Source organism: Lineus longissimus, chromosome 2, assembly GCF_910592395.1.
Source record: "Lineus longissimus chromosome 2, tnLinLong1.2, whole genome shotgun sequence".
NCBI lineage: Eukaryota > Metazoa > Nemertea > Pilidiophora > Heteronemertea > Lineidae > Lineus > Lineus longissimus.
The window spans coordinates 18,512,547-18,534,294 of NC_088309.1; the positions used below are offsets into that span (position 1 = coordinate 18,512,547).

Sequence of the window (21,748 nt, forward strand, 5' to 3'; positions counted from 1 at the left end):
ACGCAAATCCTATTTCTGATTGGCTGAAGAGTTTGCAACATTTTTACAACATGCAACAAAGAATTGCATTGCATTTAATTTGCAACAATTTTACAACAATTTTACAACATGTTGTAAGACGCGTTTTGCTCTGTACACACTACGCAACATTTTTGCAACATTTGTTGCAACTGGAAATGTTGTAAAAATGTTGCTAATATTTTACTAGTGTACACAGGCCTTCTCTGACAGTATCATGCTGAAGAGAGCTTTAAGTTTGCTACACAAGTTTGTGAAATACACTCTCAAAAATAACTGTCCTTGGCTTTTCGAAAGGCTTTGAGGGTTTTAAAACCAATAAAGTGTATTGGCATCTTTGTGTTAGTCGAAATACTCTAAAAGATTTTAGAAAAACTCAAAAACTTTAAAATGTTAGGAGTGTAGGTGTATGAAATAGGTGTTAGTATCAACGTGAGCTACGTGTACAAAGTAAATTGCCTTCAGCATCTTCAGGCATCATACAACACCCCTCCTAGCGTTTAATGTTACCGCGGTGGCTGTTGATGAAAACTGATACTAATTTTTTTCCAAAAGGTACCAAATGTATTATACCAGCTAATGGGTTATTTCATGGAAAACGATATTTACTTGGTTTTAACAGCGTATGGGAGGAATTAATGAGTAATTACATACCTTCCCATTAGAAGACAACACGCCTGAATGTCGCTTTATCATAGTGTTCTAAATGCAGCTGCCGTAGGCTACAAGAAACATCGAAGTTATAAGTTGCTTTGACGTCGATTGTTGAAAGTGCATGTGATATTCTTCGTAAAAAAAAACGCCAACTAGAAAACTGTCTGTGTGTTCATACCTCTGTCGTACAATATCTCGCAAACTGATGCATCAAATCCAACCCGGTTTTTAGCCTAATGTCAGAAATATTGTTGTCAAAGCATACCATATAGCAGGAGGTAAAACTAATTCCTTTCATGGCCTTTTTAAACTGACGATGCAGAATATTAATTGCTAACGGTAACGGGGCATTGTATCGACTTAATGTGTTATTCACCAAGTCCGATATCGACAGCCAACATTGATTCAAGATTAAAATATACGAAGCCAGCAATACTGATGCTCCAGGTTACCTTAACCTTTGATTTGGGAACCAAGAAATAGCGTGCCAGACTATCCAATTATTCAATTCGATATATATTCGTACATTTTTTTCAAGCATGCGTAGATAGTGTATAACGATATGCAATCAGGCAAGTTCAAATATAAAATGTATGACAATGTTTAGGGAAATACTAATAGAAATTTCGAGTTGAGAGCTGAGCGTCAACAAGGACATTCTTAGCTCTAATAACGATATTGGGCGATTGTAATGTTAGAAGGAGGTTACCGGAAAACCTATAGGCTGTCGAAGAGAGTCGCCCTCTCCATCACATGAGTTTACCAGGACCGACCGGGAATCGAACCCGGGATCTCAGAGGTGACAGGCGCTGATGTTTTTACTGCGCCAGCCCCTTGGTGGAAACATTAGGAGATGAATCACCCTGAGTCCAGTTGCCCAATCGGCAGTAGAAAGAACCACCAACGTTACCTCAACTACATGATGTAAGCCCCTGTCTCCTTTAGTGAATTTAGAATCTCGAACGTTAGCTTAACTACATGACGCAAGCCGTTATCTCCTTGAGTGAATTTAAAATCTCGAACGTTAGCTCAACTACATGACGTGAGCCGTTATCTCCTTGAGTGAATTTAGAATCCCCAACTCTAGCTCAGCTAAATGACGTAAGCCATTCTCTTGAGTGAATTCAATTTTTCAACTAGTGTTAGGACTTTACGCAAACGTTACTGTAAACGTCGTGCAACCACCCCGTGATCTACGTGTATTGTACAAATTAGCCTTTCTAGCCTTCATTTATCATAAATAGAACTCGCTACTCAAACAAGCACTAGATGATATGTATCTATGCTTTATTCACTTGGGTGAAATATGAGAAGTAAATCATTTCTTTTCGTTGTTTCTATTCGCAACCTTCTGATGTTTCGTCGGCTTGGCAACTAGCACCCGTCCTTAATGGCGATCATTGAATTATGTACATAACCGTCAACCTTTTTTGACCAAGTGTGATCTTATTAAGGCTTGAGTGAATCAACCGAACACATTGATTTTTGATGATTTGGTTAAGGTGTCTTCTATTTCCTTCGAGGAGCGCCGTTGTAGCTTCATGTATAGACAGGTCCAGCGAAGTAAACACCTTTTTGCGAAGGAAGGTTTTCTCCGTGATTTGATTACCCCGAGACCATGATCTTTCAAAGAACTTTTGGTGGCGACACTCGCGCTCAGAAACAAGAGCAACGAAGCATAGAACATTGCCGAGATTATTCAAAAACGAGAGTAATGTAGCAAAAAAAATTAGCAGTGAATATTGCTGGGATTTAAGCAATCTAAATAGAGGCGCATTTCAGCGCGAATCTTTGATGAGGAGAAAATGGCATGCATATTACGCAATGACTAATGCACGTACATGTTACGAAATCAAACAAGCTGGAAAGAAAAAGTGATGATCTCAGTTTGATGTAGACGAAATGTAGTAAAAAAGTTTATTGCTTTTGCGGCAGTTATTCAAAATCGGAAGTGTGTAATCTCGTTCTATATTCGATATGTTATGGAAAGATTTTTTGTCCGCGATTTTCACTCGACCTGATCGTGGGATGGATTTGTTAATATACATATGGAGCGATGATATATTCCGTCGCGCAAGAGGGAGCACCCGAGCGAACAGGCATTCGTCATAATCGCTACTCAGTCGAGACGGAAACCCTTTTCGGTTCGTTTCGCTACATCGGAAACATTAAACACGGTGTCCGCGCACAGATTGCATGACTATTTCGCAATTAATCTGGAGCAAGTACGTAGCGTCACAGCTGTGCAGTACATGTAGCAGAATTGAGATCATAAAAAATGTAATAATCTTAGCCGTAAGAAATATATTTTCTCGTGATTTCTTTTAGAATACGGTATTTTCAAAGAATTTACTGTATGTCTGTATCTATTTAAAACGTTGTCAAATTCCACGGTATAGATGAATGATAAAGGAACATTCTGAGAACGTGAACATTTCGGAACATAAATAAATGCAAACGTTTTCAACTCATTCTGAAATCCACCAGGTTAAAATCACAAGGAAGTTCCCCATACATGTCTTTCTCAATTACAACCTACAACTTATAACATGTAAAAAAGGCTACAGTAAATCCCAACGGTTAAAAAACCAACCTTTGAGGAAAGAAAGAAACTTTTCTCACCACATGGAGCAAGTAAGCTACTCATCCCACCAGTGGCAAGAATGCTATTTGACGCAATTTGCAAAAGTATGGTAGCTTTCTAGTATGGTATTGGTCAGATGGTGTTATGTGGAAACCATTTTCGCGTATGATTTGCTCTTCATGATCACTGTATTTTGCCTGGGACCGAGGTCCTGGTTTGTTGGCTTCACCCGAATGTAATAAACGGGTGCATTACGCCATAGGGAACGGCTACTGTAATCGCGGACTCAATTAACTCTGACTAGATCAAAATAAGCTGTTTTGATATTTTGGCGTTGCCCTATTCCAGAGAAGGATTACATACATCGCTCTGTCAAGCTAAAAGCCCGTGCTTGGTTAAAGGCCGTGGGTTTTTTTGTGAGATGGCCTTATGGTATTTACTCCTCTGAAAGAATCATCAGAGGTTCAACAAATAGCTGTTTATAAAGGGAAGTTTTTCGTCATCGAAAGATCTGACTGGAACTATTTCATTTATTTGCCATGTGACTTTATAGCGTCGAATAATAAGGTTGTTTTTACCCGTTATAATTTTACAAGCCTTTTTTACCTGTTGTCCTTTTTAAGGTAAACGCTTGTCCTTTTCTACCATAGCCTTTCTTATCTGTTGACTTTTTCACCTGTTGCCCTTGTGCACCTGTTGTTTTTTTACCTGTTTTGGTAACGTTCTGCAACAACGCATTTGTTTTAAATGTCTAAAACGCTTTTGGAAATGGTCGAAAAAAGAAACTCGATAATAATAATAATAATACTCGAAGCTTTTTAATCTGACGCGAAACTATTAAAAACTATTAAAATCATTAATCAGCTTGAACTAACGCGTCGCGGTGTACGTCGTTGCCAGTTGACCTTCCAGCTAAGAAAAATCAATCAATCACTATAGCGTTGAAAGGTGAAGGGTGTTGACGGACAGTAAGGTGATTGCGATCAGCTTGAAAGAAAACACTTGGTTTTCATCAGCGAGGACGTAGGTCTGTCTGAACTCTCCATGCTAAATTTACTGCCACGATGACTCGAGGCCAAGTAGGTCAAACTCGTAACTGCCCCGAATTCGGGAATATCATGAGCTATACATGTATATCAATTTTGGTTATCACCGATTTTGCATTTGCGTACTTTGTACTTGGTTGGTCTCTGCAGCCCTTCGTAAGGCTTGTGATAGGTCAAGAGGCAAGTACGATCTGAGCTGATCGTCGCTGCAACAGACACTCGAGTGAAAGGAGAAAGGTAATGAGAGAATTCGGCGATTCCTGCCATTCTAATTCATGTCACTCTCTGCTGTTCCTTTCACCCGCTTCTTTCCTTGGTGTTATGTCCAGAGGATAAATAAGGAAGAGGTCATATGCAAAAGCCACTAATGGCCATTTCGAAAAAAGACATTGAAGATAATTATCGTAAAAATGAAGCTGACAGTACCCCAGTTCTTAATAACGGTTACCGCTTCAATAAAGTTATGCAAGATTCCATCACTACAATAAGAGGTGCACGTGTATGGAAAAAAAGAAATTAAAAGTAAATAAAGAAAAAATGCGTTTACTAAAAAGTTCTGAAGTTGAACTGTAATGGCCTTGGCATCTGAACTCCATATTGCAAAGGTTAAATGATAAAATTACTCGCATTTCTAGAATGAATTTTCAGAATAAATGATAGTATGAAATGTAAATTAGAGGTATCATCTTACCTGTGGGATGCTCGCTATTGTGCTGCATAACCAAGCAAAAATCAACATGATTTTCGCCCTCCTACCCGCGTCCATTATACTCATTGGGTGAGCAATTGCAAAGTACCGGTCCAAGCTTATAGCAATAAGAACGAAAGATGAAAGATAGAATCCAAAAGCCCTAAAGAACATAAGTATCCGACACGCAGCATCACTCGCTTTCCATTCGACCGTGATATGCCAAGCTGTCTCAAGTGGCATCATGACGAACGTGGTCAACAAATCCGCGATACACAAGTGCATGATGAACATGTTTACACGGGATTTTCGGTGTCTGCTTCTAAACAAGGTGAGAAAAACAGTCAGATTCCCAAAGGCAGCGATGACAAAAAGGCACGAATAAGCAGTTACTGCAATAAGACCATCGTCATTAAACGTCATTTCTCGCGGTATTTCTTGAGTTGTTGTTATCTGTTTGGACAGATTCAAAATCATCTCAGTTTTTCTCCGCGCCGAATCAAGGCCAGAATCATTACCAAGCGTTACATTCAAAGCCATTTTAAACACAAAAACCTACTCCAACCTCACGATTAACTTCTTTGTTCAAGCCATTTGATCAGCAATGCGATGCATTTCCGTTTGAAAATAAGATGCATGCACCATAACCTGTCGCATCAACTCCCATGTCGAAAAAAAATCCGGCTTATAGTTTGTAATTCAAAGTTCACAAGCTTGTTATAAAGTACCCAAATGAGTCAACTGATCATGTATTCCTCAGCTTGTCTTCTCCCTATTGTTTTTATTTCCTTCGCCGATTTTGTGATGTTAGCGGACCGAGTGTTTCACAGGTTGTGGCGAAACCGGGTTCGATACGCGGCTGATATAGTAATACCTCCTCCGCCTGTCTCTGACGGCAAAGCTGGGCCCGATAATCATATATCGCACATTGGTTGCTTTGAAGACCGTTGCTTCGTCGTTTAATGTGCGGCGATCATTCTATACCGTACTTACTTCATGCAACAACTTTGAGAAAACAAACACGTAAAACGGTTCAAGTGATTGCGATGAAGGGAAGGGAGTGATACGACACAAGGCCGACAGGGAAGACAGTCAAGAGAAAAAGAAGCAGGATCGCATTCTTCGTGTTTTGTTTCGCACAACAGGTTGACCAAGGTGTAGCTATTGGGTTATTTTTCTTATTTTTGTTCAGGGTCTCATTCTTGCAATTAAAAATAGAGCCATTATGACAAAACTATTGACATAAAGGGAATCTGAGACCTGAAACCGCGCTTGGCGAGAAAGACCGGATAACTAATAAAATGATAGCCCCAGAGTGTAATTAGCACTTTATATGCCCTTTATGATAACAGAAGGGAGGCATATATGCTTTTTATGACGCTAAGCCGGATGTCTCGCGCATGTTTTTAGTATGCTGATTGAGGCGGGGTGCAGTGACGCATTCGGTCACGTGCAACTAGTCTCTTTGTTCTTGCACGACAAGAAGCAGAACACGTTTATTTCTTGAGACTGTTAATTGAAATTCGTTGATTGTGGAGTATAAAATTTACTTTTGAATTGAATGTCAATATGAAATTCAAGTGATCAATCAATCTTTCGCTGAAGGTGAAGATTCATTAGTTTTGATGCTTTTGAAACACAACTCAACCATAAACCACACCTGGCCCGTTGCTGCAGTTCTACGTACCGATATAAACAGGGTGAAAACGAGGGCACCTCCCAACGGCAGCAATACCCTCGCTTTCATTGGCGTATAGTAGCAGTAAGACTAAGTGGCTGGGAACATTTTCTTTTATTTAACTTATAATGTACCACTCTCTCTTCAACAAGTGAAAAACGCCAACCAAACCATTATTATTCGACTGCAGGCGAGCCAGTATATAAAGCAAACAATACAATGGAAGGGAAGGGAAGAAATAAATTGAAGAATTCTACAAACGTACCGCTTTTTTGGATATACCTGTAACCGCCTTCTCGCCAGGCACCTGGCATTAGAGATAGGAGTTTGGAAGCAAAGAGTGTCTCATAAGCCAAAAGATGGCTGGCCCTTTGATAAACAAACTTTATAGAAAAATTGGATATATAGTTGATAATGGTAGCGTTGTTTAAGGTTCATAAGTCTGGCAATTAGAGCAAAAAGCTAGAGCATGTCGGCTGTGAAAGTTACATTAGGGAATGTAGCATGATAGCCAAAATGAAAAGTATGTGTGTTTTTTTCTTGAAAACGATAGGGAACAAAGGAAACGGTGTGTTTTTTTCGCACAAAAATCGGAAACAATGGTAAAAGCTACCTCCTCAGGTTAGTTGGTGGATTTGGTTGAAGGATCGGAATAGCCAACAGAGAGAAAGATTTGTTTTTCATATTGATTATAATTTGCCCTTTGTTTGCCCATTCAAAACAACAATATATACTGATTATTTACAAATATGCTGATTAGATACATTTAACTAAAGCAACGTCTCTCTAAAAATTTAACCAAAAGTTTAAAAGCGTGTTCGACTATAGATGCCTTTTGAGATGTCAAGGTTCGGAGAAGCATAACAATTGCACCCAATTTCAAGATGAGACGAACGGTCGGCATGCCGTTGGAGTCATTTCAAAGTGGGTGTATGAAGTCCAATGGGACAGGCCTAGTTGTCCTGTTACGTCTTTCTTCAGAAACTGCTCTGTCTGCACGTGTTTTTTTCGCCTGCCGTCTAAATGGCCCTAATGTATATATCTGAGGGCCATTTTCTAAAACCAAGTTATGAAAGTAATTAAAAATTATGATGGCGCCAACACTGTAGTACAACATTACAAGCGCGACGTATGGGGAGTGATGGAGCCGATTGAGACATTCTGTCAGAAATTCAGCTATCTTGACTGTCAAACTGCTGATGGGCGCTCAAATTTCAGTAAACGTAGCAAGGAGAAGCTTTTGTCTTCAGCTTGATCGAAAGATGTTAGATAAATCCTAAGAACCACAATGTACCTGATTCAACGTCCCAATTACACTGCTGCTATCATGAAAATATCCAGTTCTTCAGACGACTTGATATTGTGACAACTCACCAACTAGCCTTATAGTTACGCTCGTAAAACACCAGCGTAAAGATTCGCTATTGACTGTTGACTGGTGCTTGACCCTGTACCGCGTCAGGACTGTCGGCGTCATAATACCATGGGAATAACAGAAAAACAACCATTAATTATCCCGGTTCCGACGATTCGGTCCGGTAATTGAGAGATCAAACCGGAACTCTTAATTGGTGTTTCCCAAGTGGCAGATCAGTACGTTGTTTTTGGATGGGTCTGATCCGCCTTGCGGAAGACAGAAGAGCACGATGCCGCTTAAATTAAAGTGATAATCGGTATGTTTGTTCTTCTTCTGCTTTCTTAACCGCTAAAGCTATGAACTTGAAATTTGGTACACATGATTTCCTACGTCATGTAACTGCTGCCACCAGGGGGCAGAACTAAAAAGGTAAAAAGTGCAATAGCCTGTCTCGCTTATAAGTGACTTGTTTTTAATGATACTTTTATGGTAGGTACTCCTAGCAAGGATACATCAATAGCCTACGGGTTTTTAATTTGACCTACTTTTCAAGGTTACAGAGGTCAAATGGTGTAAATTGGCCGTTTGAGTGTAACTATGGCATGTTTCTTAACCACTAAAGCTATGAACTTGAAATTTCGTACACATGACTCCCTATGTCATGAAAAACCTTTGACACCAAATTTCGGTCCGATCTGATTCTTTACTTGGCCACCAGGGGCCCAGAAGTGTGATTTCTCTCTTATCAGTGACTCGTTTTCGACAAATTTTTTATGGTAGGTTTTCCTAGCAAGGATAAATGGTACGCATGGTACTCTCACCGAGGTTGGCATCTCGCGATTTCGCATTCCGCATCTCGCGATTTATAATAAGCCGGCGGCGCCTCGACACTAAGAACTTGGAAACGATTTGGTTGGTAGGTCAGACCGGCCAGGCCCTTCCCAGGTCGGTGTATAGCGTAGCGGTTCAAAATCTATTTCAATGGAGCTGGTAGAAACGATCGTTGGATACACAATTCGATTTGCACCATAATTAATATCATCTTTGGATACAAATGATTTGCAGAAGAACCTATATATATGAAGTAATCAATGAAAACTGTAATAAATCTCAGCATGATGTCCACATCTGCATGGCATGTCTTCATTTGGCTCGTTTCAATATTCACATACTGCCAATCTAACAGGAGTGAAATAAAACAGAACACAACAACAATGGAAGAATATGTGCATTATCTTTATTCGTTTTGAATAGCCCATATGACATTATACATTTGCTGTTAGCTGAGAACTTCTTAAGAGGCATTTTTTAAGATCAGCACAGATTGGTAGTATGTAAATGTTAAAACGAGCCAAGTGAAAAAGGCGAACCTACTACCAGCAGTGTATGACCGGCAGTATTTATTTAGGGCACAGTCATACATGGGCTTTACCACCAGAGAGGGATTCTCAATAGCTACACAGTTCATTTCATCCTAACTTGAAATGAGTATGGCAGATCACACATTTTGTATTGTGTATTTGTAATAACACTTGGTGAAAAAAAGAAACCAGCCACTGACCTTTCTTCAAATGAAAGACTATGCCAAAATCACCATGGATGGTGGTTTCATTGCTGTAAAATTGGGTTTCTGGCCAAAATATCAAAATGCACTGCGATTCTCACACCATTTCTAATGGAGCCAGCAACTTCAAGTAGCATCATTTTTGTCTGGAGCTGGTCCAACACAGGTAGATTTTGTAATATTTGACGTGTTTGCGTCTTAGGAGCATTAACTCTTTTCCTTAAGCGCAAGGGTTTCAGATGTGAGTGTGGCTCCATAAGTAGAATCCTTGCTATCGCCAAGACCAGTGCCTGTCAACTCGGACAGACTGATACGTCCTTCATTTACCTAATTACGCTAATACGATCGCTAATACGACCGCGAGGAGCAACAGTCCACTGACGATCTCATATGGCTTCCCCATCAGGGCTTTTGGCGTATAATGGCCCGTGTTGGGTGTAATGAATACAAATACGGACCGTGGGTCGAATGGGTAACAGTCCTAAAGGGGTGCATCGTTTGTTCATATCACATTCACTTGTGGTTCAGTTATATCTATTTCCGTCTTCTAACATCAGGCGACGCCAATACAGTCATAAAGCAAGGGTTGGATGAACAGCAATTCGTAATTCGTAATTCGAGATGTTTGTGAAACAGCTCCACGAAGTTTTCAGGTGGCCAACAATACAAAGGCTTTTGTCCATTCTTATTACAATTTGTGTTGCTGCAGGAAATTAATCCGAATCTTTATTGTCTTCTTAAAATGTCCTGACCTATCAACAATGCCTCCAAAAGGAATCGTCGTCTACTTGGAGTGGGGGCAATGATCAGGTATCACCTAGGAGTACAACGAGGGATGACCTTCGTTATGAAGAATTAATAAAATATATTTTTATTAATTCTTGACGTTATGTATCACAACAAAGGGGTATTCCAAATATATATTTGTATGATTTGGTAATTATTCTATCATATGGTTTCCTGGTAATGAAACATAAAGATAAACAAGTCATTTGGATGAAGTAGGCAAGATCCGCAATAATGATAGTCAAAATGTAATTGCATCCACATGTACTTTGATGTCTCGGGTCACTGTCGTGTGCTCGATATAGGATGGCCGTCTTCATCCAGATGATAGATCAAATTGCGTTGATTTTCTGTATGTCAAGCAATGTTTTCATAGGACATCCACACCTTACGTTTCACCTTGACGCAAGGGCCCAACGCGCCGCGTAGCGGCAAAAGCTGGCGAAACATTTATAACGGGTCACCGTCACTTATTATTGGACTTATAGCGCATTTACAGGGTTGCAACTATTTTGTTTTATAGTGTCACCAGGAAAGAAAAGCATGCGACCTAACGCCGATCTATTTGTATAAAGTGATAATTGGAAGGTATATAGTAGGAAATATCAATAAAATAATCATTCCATGTCGTCTTTTGAGGGCATTTTTGATTGTAAAAAATATATGTGTACGTCACCGGAGTCTCTGCAATGATAATTTTATCACATCAGTCTCGCGCAAGTAGACGTTCTTTACCTATTAGTTCTTCACTTATTAGTCTGGCGCAAAGCCAGACGTTTTCCATTACGATTTCGCTACGATGTTTGACCAGAAGGAGCAGTGCGCGAGATATGCTAATGAGCAGACTTCCCTCGCTTGAGTTTAATGTTCCATCACGCTAAGCTGACTACTGCTGACCATGACAGGCGTGCATTGGACTGGTACAGGTTGGAACTGAACATTGAATATGCTGGTGGTGACGCTTTCTGATGAGAAGTTGGTCGTGGCTGATGCAGTATCCTTGGACTTGTCCACAGCATCGTTCAATCATTGCTCTCTGAGCTGGCTTGATTCTGTACTTACCCAAATACTGAGACCAAATGCCTGTTGACTGTGCTTTAAGAGAGACTGGCGCCATGCCTAGTCTCTCTTAAAGCACAGTCAACAGACACCAACCCCCTCAGACTCAGAAACCATAAACGCCCAACCCTTCCTGCTACCTTAATACTTCTGGATAGAGCCAATACAATGGCCAGAAAATATGCACGTTGTTTACGTATAAGGACGGACGAACGACATCGGCGGACAAGACGAGATGGCATGAGTTCAACCATGTGAGTTGAAAACTCCATTATCTAGTCATTAGCAAACAAACTTAGCATGTTCAAGCAAGGTGTAATAAATATCATAACAAGTAGAGAAAACGAGAAAGATTCATCTTAGCTGTATCAACAGAGGCAGGTTATTGGGTAATGTAATTCCTGTTCTTTAGGAATGGTATAATAAACGATATAGTAAACAATGAAAAATGTTAAATACATGTAGTTGGTTTCTGTACCAAAGTCTAAATGATTAAGCATCATCCAGTTGATACAACTGCACGAAAAACAGAGAAACATGGCATGCCCCCACTATAATGGAAGTTGATTACTTTCAGCAAAGATTTCCAATCGATGCACAATTTGAAGACGTGAAGTTTATAGAACAACATGGATAAAGTAGACCACGTAGATCGGAACAGCACTTCTTTTCATGACTGTAGTAGTAAAAACTGGTTCACGGAGCTACTGGTCGAAGAAGGCCCTCAATTGTATGACTTTTACCAGGATTGCTTATTATATATACGACTTGTAGCGACCTCTGATGGCCTTTAATGCATTACCTTTACTATACACGACTCTGCCTTCTTTTTTGATCGGGATATTTCAGGCAGTACATCTGTGAGAGGAAATGACAAGATGAATATTTTTGCAATGAATTGGCGTCTTAAAGCTTTCTACGATATTTACCATATTCCCACATGACTAGAAACTTTACCACAAGATAGGGAAGATTAGTGAGAACGAGACTGTCAGTCATACTAGGATCATTTTTTACGCTGAAACATCCTCCGGTGAGTCTATTCGCTAATATGCAGCACGTAATAGTGATTTTTGATATTTTTCTTGTCAGTTCTGTCGGCTACGCTGGCTAATGAGGGAATGTTATTGTGTCACGAAGCACTCTCGGTCGAAGCAAAAAAACATGGCTACAAAAGAAAGTCGACTGGTTTTAAAAAATACCTGTTTTTGTCAACATGTTCAACGAAATAAAGACTTTTTCATGCATGTATGATACCAGGTAAAATAATCAGCGATGTCGGTCCTTCTACGGCTAAGAGTAATGGAATGCTCACGTAAAGAAACAATTTGTTTTTTAGAGAAAAGTCATCTCAATTCCAGATGATATTGACGGCTTGATATTGCGTTACTGAGATTCCCCAGGGTGTTTTTGTAAGTCGGGATCATTTCCTAGCTCTGTGTCATTTATCATCCACAATTTTGTCGCTTCGGACGTTTTTAGAATAGCAGCCAATTTCAGCTGTCGATTCATTCCTCTGCTTTTTAACACTCTGTCATACTGCTGACAGTTTGGCAAGACGAGGTGAATACATCAGGTCATTCAGAAAAAGATGAACTGCTTATCGTTGATGTCTTTAAAGTTTTATAGACAGACAAACGTTTTCCAAATTTTTTTCACATATCTGATCTCGTAGAAATTCCAGCACAATGACAATTGGATTTTATAAATAGTACGAGATTTGTAGGTCGCATCGAATATCACTCTCAGGGACTTACAATTTTCCTAAAAATGTGCCAGTAATTAATTTTGTATTCAAAGCCTCAGGACCACAAAGCCTAACAACTAATATCGACATATAGCCGAAAGGATATCGGCCACTCGCATCTGTTTGATAGTTTTAGAGCAGATTTGGCTAGTAACGTGATCAGACACACGATTGGCTGTCATTGATGTGACGTCATCAATAATGTATGATCGCTTAGGTTAGATTAGTCGCGCGTAAATACCTTTACTTGGAGAATGGCCCATATTTTCTCTTTGTTTTTTTTATTGCATTTGTCATAAATGTGATAGTGGTCAAAACAAGCTAGAATGATTCCATACGTTTCCTAAATATGCTTTCTCATTGACTGCACTTTCTGATCATTGAACACCGTTATTTATAGACACTTGCATCATGATGACGTCGTCAGAGCGACAACCAATCAGAATTTAGCAAACATCTGGTATGTCACTGAAAATATCACATCATGCATTTACATGTACCATCAAAAATGAGTCAAAGTAAACGACTGATATTGTGATGTCTGGCCGTGGATAAATTTTGTTTAAAAAACGTGAATATAGATACGGACATTTTTGACGCGTCGCGTCAGATGATGCCGCGGGATGATATTCCGCAGTTTAACGAAATAAAAAGCATTTAGTAGGAGAAAATTAATAGGAGTCCTTTCAAAACTGCATTTCCATAATTACTGAAAGTAATTTTGAGATTAAAGAGAAACTTTGTCAACAATAAAAAATTTCAAATAGCGTTATAGCATTGGAAGGGCTGTTTTATTTTAGATTACCATTATCACTCCATTGCATGGTGACGAGAATCTACCATCCTGGGGTATTGACCATCCTATTGACAGTCCCGGGGTACCGACAAAACTACTGCTAATGCGGCAAGGCGCTAACTGTCATTGGGGTAACAGGGGCATTACGTCATTTCAATGAATACACTTAGTAAAAATCAGCGCCGCCTATTGGTATATTATACTATGTTGAGAGAGATGGGCATGGCGGAGAAATTCTGACACAGGAGGTAAAGAAGAACTGATGAAAAAACCGATTCATGGTAACAACAGTGCTGGAGAATGCAAAAACCTCTGTTGGAAAACCGTGAATAACTTTTCTGCACTTCCCAATAAATCCACAACTCAACTTGTTAAGTTGCCTACATTGGTGTGACTAGGATAGTTAATGCTCCATAATCATCTCTCAATATACATGATATATACATATTACTTCCTATTACGACATGGCGTTCGTACTGGATTGTGATTTATGGCCTTGGAAAATTTGAGAACTCAGTAGGAACCGACTGTTTACAGATATACGCGACTACTGTCGGATTATTCCCAACGCTGTCATTATGTTGACACCCGCTTTGAACGCGGCTCACATAACGATATCTTAGGGGCCATAAATTAACATGGAGAAATCGATTTCGGGGCAGACCATGACAATATATCACGTTGCATCACAGACAAATTGGGGAAAACAACCACCATTAAGCAATTCTTTGTCCAAGCAGTGTATCCTACCATCATCGTATCGAACAATGTCGTAGGGCCAGGTTCGTTATCAAATTATGTTCTGTAACTGACTGTTCCGTAGAAGCTTTTATTGAAAGGGATTAGACCCGGGAGATGATCCCAGCTCATAACCAAAATTGTTGTTGCCGTCGGTCACGAAAACCTATCTTCATCTGAATAATTTTTGCATAGAGCATAGAGGTTAAAAGAAAGAGCTGTTATCATATAATGAACAAAACACAATACTAGGTCGCGATAACGTAAAATTCTATGTTTGGTTTAATTTTTTTTTAAATAACATATCGGATTGATAACAACACTTTCTTCGCCGACATCTCCAAGCATTACCAACCTGAAGAGCAGGCAAAGCAACATTACTTTAATAGATGTCACGGCGATTTGGCATACTGAAAAAAACACCATGATAACGGGCGATGATGTAAGGATTAATCACTGAACGTATTGCCCAGGAGATCTGATTACCATGTTGACGTGTCACGTATAATCGGATGTGAAAGTCTCAAAGTCATTAACGAAACTCGGCAGACGATCGTGACAGTGACATGTTGTTTTTGGTTGGAACGAGCCCTGACCTGGTGACCGATCGCTGGTTCAGGATCAGAGGTAACCTGGATATCGCACATGTTCTAAAAATGAAATCGAAGATCACGTTCAGATGTAGTATGATTGCAAGCGTTAGGTTGACATTTGCATGAAATGAAAAAGCACTTTTATTCACTCCGGCCCACTTAATTTGGCTCGTTTAAGTTTTAAACAGGCACCAAAATGATTGGCCTCCAATGTGGAAGGACCTAAGGAAGCCGGATCGGTCGCCTAGTAATGAAATTATGAACTAAAAGAACTGCGCTTAGCATTGGATATTCCTTAGAGTAACTAGGATGGATATTCCCGTGATTGAAGTCAGTCCGGTTGACGTGCAGCTATTTCTGTTATAATTTCATCCCCTAATTCATCATGCTGATAGCACTTGCTCCCGAAATGTTATCACACAGTACAGCTTTTGAATTTTCGCCCACTGCCTTTATAGCGCTTATCTGGATGAGAAAAAGATAGCAAACGGCTGTGAACCGGGCCACACTGGCATGCCAATCTGGAAAGAAATCTGCCTTTGTAATCCGGATACAATGACCACTCAATTCTGTTTGGGGTTTGACCCTAATTGGGTTCGGTCACTTGATTTAGTGGTGACCATAGCGCAATGAGACAGCCAGGCTACATACCAAATGAGACTGGCGTTGGTCTGCGAGGGATTCTGTCTGAATATCAGTGGCAAAGTGTCTCCAGATTTTACGAGAAGAAGCCAATGAAAGATACAACACCTCCGTGTGCTGGCTAGAGTCTGCGTCTGGTGAAGATTCACAGTGAATGAACCCCGAATCCGGACTTTGCCAGCTCGCTTTTCTACTTGCTAGTTTCCACCCTCTATACAAATATCACAGAGTGCTAACACATAGTGTCAACGTCTAATAAAACATCTTCCGGGGAGGTAACGCCGCGGATGAGCAGCAGACGATCTCCTCTGGGTGATTTGTCTCCCCTCTAATCATCCGTCGTATAAAATAATGCATTTTTCGTAGAAAGCGTAATCAGGCTTCTTCGTCGTGATTTTATGCCCTATACTAAAATATAGCATCCGACTCCAATCATTCAAGTACCCACCTTAAAGGGAAAGTAAGGTAGAAGGTAACGCTATATGAAAATAAACTCTCTTGACTAGAGCGTCCGATATGGCAGAGATATCTTCGCATGTGATGATTTCTCCGTCGTCCGTGGCCAAAATTATAAACGAAAAACTATACCAAATTATTGATTTCCGTCAATAATGGATTGGATTGGACACCGATGTCACGACACGTCATCGACGCGAATGGTTTCGAAGTGATATAAATCAATGCAGATAAAAATGAATATCAAGTTTATTTGAAATGCAACTATTCGACTTGGTCGGCTCTTTCGGCGTATAAACACACAATCTATCCTTTGCCAAACAATGTTTAGTCTCTCTTTGATGACGTGATAGCATGATTGCTGCACCATCATTTGGATTTGGCAGGTTGGTCTTTTGGAGACCAAAAAGACGTATTTGCATCGATAATTGCGATGCGTCATGGTGTTCACACCGATGTTACAGATACTGAAAGAAAGAGAGAAAAACATCGAGAACGTCAGTCACATTATTGATTGCCAGTGCTGTCAAGCAATGGATCGGAGTATTGACCGCATTGTCAAGATGTGTCATTTAATGGTCTTTAAAATGTTATCATGCAGTCACAGTAGAAAAAAGGCATGACAGTTCAAAAACTCAATACATGTAGTTGGAAAGAGGCATTTTGCCAATATAGTATATATGTATTGCCAACTTTTGACGAGATAACCGACGTATAGATGAATTTCAGATTTCCACAGGCGGAATACTATTAGGTATATTTCGGTGCATGTAGCATATTAAGTGGTTTTCCGAAATATTGTGTGGCGCAAATATCGTTAATTGATCTATCTTGCGTTCAACGGCTGCTACGATTTTCGCGTCTTATATATCTGTGCATATATACAATGTAAGTTACAACATTTTATATTTGTCATGGTACAAACACGGTATATCTGTCATGTATGATTTATAAAGTGAATAGAGTAGTAGGCCTATTTGATATGCAATTCTCATCCCGGTATATTGCATCATTTGCTAGTTAACCTTTACCCACCCACAACACGTAACGGGAGAAACGAATTACCGCTAGCATTATGAACACTCAACGCATTTCTTAAGCAATGCTGTCTCATTAATTACGTCTTTCCAGTTTTATTACATGTTTGTTATGTGATATTTCTGTGCAATGAATGTTGGCGATGGTAGGGTTTCCCACATTTGTGCAAACAGACATGCAATATCTACACTCAACGTTTATACCAATCATGTTTGCGCCGAATAATAGCTTCGAGGCTTCTATACTCTTAATAACTTGTGAAAACACATTTTTTATACTTTTACAAAAAGTCCAAATTCAGTTTTGTTATTAACTTCTCCGCTTTGTTATCCATTGACTTACAACGCATCGAATGAACAGTACAATATGTAAAGATTGTAAAATACTGTAGTTTCATGAAAATAACACCACTTCGGGATATTCAAGGCCCGGCCTCTTCTCTCGAGTCTATTCACCAGAGGTAACCAATGAGTGACTTCGCTGGCCCTTGTGATGGCTCGGCCGAGCTGTCACGGTTACGCTAAACCACTTATTACCGCAGCCCTATTGATTCGAAGTGTTGTGGGCCTACTGGTCGATGAGTGCGCATGTGGAATGACGTAAATGGTAAGGCCGCTCGCCGACCGTTTATACAGGTTGTCTCATAAAACTGAAGCACCTTTTGGATTGATCCAAACCCCCCCAAAACAAAAAAAGTCCTTATTGAAACTCTGAAGGAAAATCTACGAATGCTTGCATTAGTAAAGCAAAGTGAGATTCAGGCAATGATAGTAGTCACGAAATTCCGAAGAAAAACGAGGAGCTCATCCTCTGTTTTTCTACACCCCTCTTTTTTGATTTAGACTCCCTAGGCCTACGTGGGAGAAAACAGAATCGAAGTTTCTAGGATTTGTGGTTTTCTTGTGTAATTCTAGGGCCTCTTAGGCCTATAAATGAAGCCCCACTGAGGGTACCCCTATTGCAGACAACCTGTGCGACAATGGATGCTGTAGAGCTGCTGAGAAAACGACGCCGGCGCTACACCGTGACAGAAAAACTTGCCTACCTGAGAGAACAGAAGGAGGCACTGGTGAACGGTACGGTGCGCAGTATGAGAGAGTTCGCCGCCCACTATAACATCCCCTGTGAGACGTTTAGAAGGTGGAATCTCGAGGACCTCGAGCAGAAGCAAGAACAAGGGCATGGCCGGAAGAAGACGGTGATGGAGCCCCGTGATCCGTTATAGCCACAGGTTGAGGACCAGCTTTACCAATGGCTGCAGCAGATGAGAGAGCGTCGCCTCGCAGTCTCCGTTCTCGACATTCAAGATAAGGCGTTGGTAGTGTGGCAAAGCTGGTGGAATGAGTTAGCCCAAGATGTCAGAGAAGGGATTCAGCATTGTCGCCCTCAGCTATGGGATTTCAACGCATCCATAGGCAGGGTGGCGTGCTTGATGAAGAGACGCCACGTGTCCCTACGGAAGGTGACCAAGAATACAACGACCGTCCCCGCTGATGCTGCTGCAAGGATCCAGACCTTCCGAGATGCGGTTACTGGGAGCATCGATCGTCTTGATATACAGATGCGGTTCTTCTTTAACATGGACCAAACCTTTGTCCTGTTTGATATGAGAACCATGTACACGGTCAACACCACGGGGGAGAAGGCCATAGACGTCCGATCACCCAGGTCCAATACCAAGCTGGGATACATCGTCACCCTCTGCATCGCAGCCTCTGGAGCAAAGTTGCCGGCGCACATCACCTTCCCCAGAAGAGGTTTCGTCGGGGTGTTTGCAGCCCTCCAAGACAACCCACCAGCAGATGTAAAGATTACCCAATCGGAAACTGGTTGGATGAGGGAGGAAACGGCGCACCACTGGTTAGATGACGTCCTATCACCCTACGTCACCGACAACGAGACCGACCAGTTCCTGTTAATCGTCGATCATCATCGGGTCCACCGGAGAGAGAACTTCCGGACGAGAGTCCGCGACATGAGAGGCAGCCTGGATTACGTACCTGCTGGTTGCACATTCCTCGTACAACCGTTAGACGTTGCAGTCATGAAGTCCTTCAAATGTCACGTACGGCGACAATGGAAATCGTGGAAGAAGGACCACACGGACGAACGAGGAGACTGCCCTCACATCGGCCTGAGAGACGTGACCAACATCATCAGAGATGCCTGGGATGGTGTTGATGAGGACATTATCGTCAACTGATTTGAAGCATCGTTTCGACCAAGGCCAATCGAAGCTGGACCACATGCTATCTTGGAGGAAGAAGAGGGGACTGCCGTGGATGGACCAGAGTTCGTGAATGTAGTCGAGGAGGACATTGTGATGGACTAGAATTGACTGTGGGTGTTGTGAATGATTGTGGGTACGATTCTGAAAGCTGGACAATCTAATAATGTGTATCTTTAGCTTTGAAAAAAAATTGAATCGGGATTTGCATCGTTCTTTTTTATTCCTTCACTAATCACTTCGGAAAAGACTGTACATTCAGAAGGATGTTCGGTTTTGTCTCAAGATATGTGACGGACAACTTCTCATTCTTACCAATTTCGCACTGCAAAGTATCTTTGAAAGCCCGAAGCTGGTAAGGGATGATAAGACCCGAAGATATACTCCATTACCTCCCTGAGCAGTGCCTCACTTTGAAAGGGCAGGTCAGTCCCTAAAACCAGCAGAAGCCAATATGTCAGTTGGACTCATTTCATGGACACCCTGTATACTATCAGCCATTAGCACTGGGACACCCTTAACACTACCAATGACGATGAGTTGAAAATGTTCTGGGACACTCAGTACAATGGCCGAAGGCCCGATCCCATTATCCCATTCATAGGAGACCTACGAATCGGTTTCAACAACCCAAACAATAAGGATTGGACTCGAAACTGAAGTATATTGGATATGAGGCCTGGACAACCCTCTCTGGAATCCCAGCCAATGATCGGCCTTCTCAACAGCTCTGTTCGCCACCCTATGAGTCAGGGGCGGCGACACCGGCTGTTAATGAAGTGGTGTTATTTTCATGAAACTACAGTATTCATACAGAACTAATGAAAAAAAAATTAGGGAAATTATATTTATATGCTCATAATTGAGGCTCTCCTTTGTATATGAAATAATGTCATTGAAACGGGAAGACGGTCCAGAACATGCATAACGAAAATGTGGGTAGTAACATTAAATCGTGCCAGCATACACCTTTCCAGAAATGGGGCGCTGAGTGTCCGAAATAGTGATGTCAGAAGGGGAAACTAGGCCTTGCGGTGGAGGGACAAAGGAGATAGTCATGGTTGACCAACACACTTGAATACGGCAGCAGATTAGTGCCATAAAAAATATAAAAAATAAAATATTATCTCGTTATTACGTGATCTTTTCTCGTTATTACACGATGTTATTTCGTTATTACGAGATCTTTTCTCGTTATTACGCGATCTTTTCTCGTTATTACGAGATGTTATCTCGTTATTACGCGATGATGGTATATGGGTCTATAAAGTACGGACCTTTCCCGCGCTTGATCCTGAGCTTTAGGTCTCGTTAGGGAGTTTTTCCCAAATGTACGCGATGATGACGTGCCCCATTAACAGGACGTAACATCTATTTTAAAATGCGTTTCCAAAGTGAATGCATGAGGACAACCCATTTGTGTAGTATATCACTGGAAACGCCCGATTCCCCTGATTCTGCAGGATGTTAAATCGGGCATTTTATTTCTTTAAATAAATCATAAGCGTCGCATTTGCTCCTAGCTCTGTTCACCATCCCAAATGGCAATATTGCCATTTGGGCCGGACAATCACGAAAAACCCCGAATATTATACATTTCTTCCTGAATAATTCTTACAGAGACCATTCTCCCATGAAAGACAGTTGCTTACGCTACACAAAAATCAAAAAAAAATCGAGGGTCAACCATTGAACGTTTGAGATATGTTGAATTTTGCACAAATCAGCGAAAAACGCACCAACTGGTACTGGACGGCATTTCAACACGGGGCCGACGCACATCCCAAGTTCAGTGTACACATACGTCGGCAACAACAGTATAAATGCGTAGTTTCTTGTTAGTCGCCTATTGAGTAGCGCTCTAGGTTTCAGAAACTCCAAAAAAACATGTCTTTGCCAAAACAACTGCTGAATCAACGCTGACATACTGTAAGGACCGAGAAATCAATGATTTTAGGAACTACGGTTAGGGCTTGGCCGCGCATGAATAAAAAAAACCTCCCTAATGAGACCTTAATCCTCGATGTTGCGTGCACTTTCGCATCTCGTAATAACGAGAAAAGATCTCGTAATAACG

At 40.9% G+C, this 21,748-nt stretch overlaps 1 protein-coding gene across 3 annotated transcripts in view; it reads right to left on the bottom strand.

The window, feature by feature from the left end:
• LOC135482715 (adipokinetic hormone/corazonin-related peptide receptor variant I-like) overlaps positions 1 to 21,748 on the bottom strand; it is a 134,027-nt gene that overhangs the window by 98,959 nt on the left and 13,320 nt on the right. For 2 of the 3 annotated variants that reach the window (XM_064763013.1, XM_064763012.1), the window contains exon 1: positions 4,994 to 5,804. The exons of the other annotated variant lie outside the window; for it this stretch is intronic. In XM_064763013.1, the coding sequence (XP_064619083.1) occupies positions 4,994 to 5,530 (537 nt within the window). In that variant the 5' untranslated portion in view covers positions 5,531 to 5,804. Of the gene's footprint in view, positions 1 to 4,993; positions 5,805 to 21,748 lie in introns of those variants that run through there. 3 annotated transcript variants of the gene reach the window in all.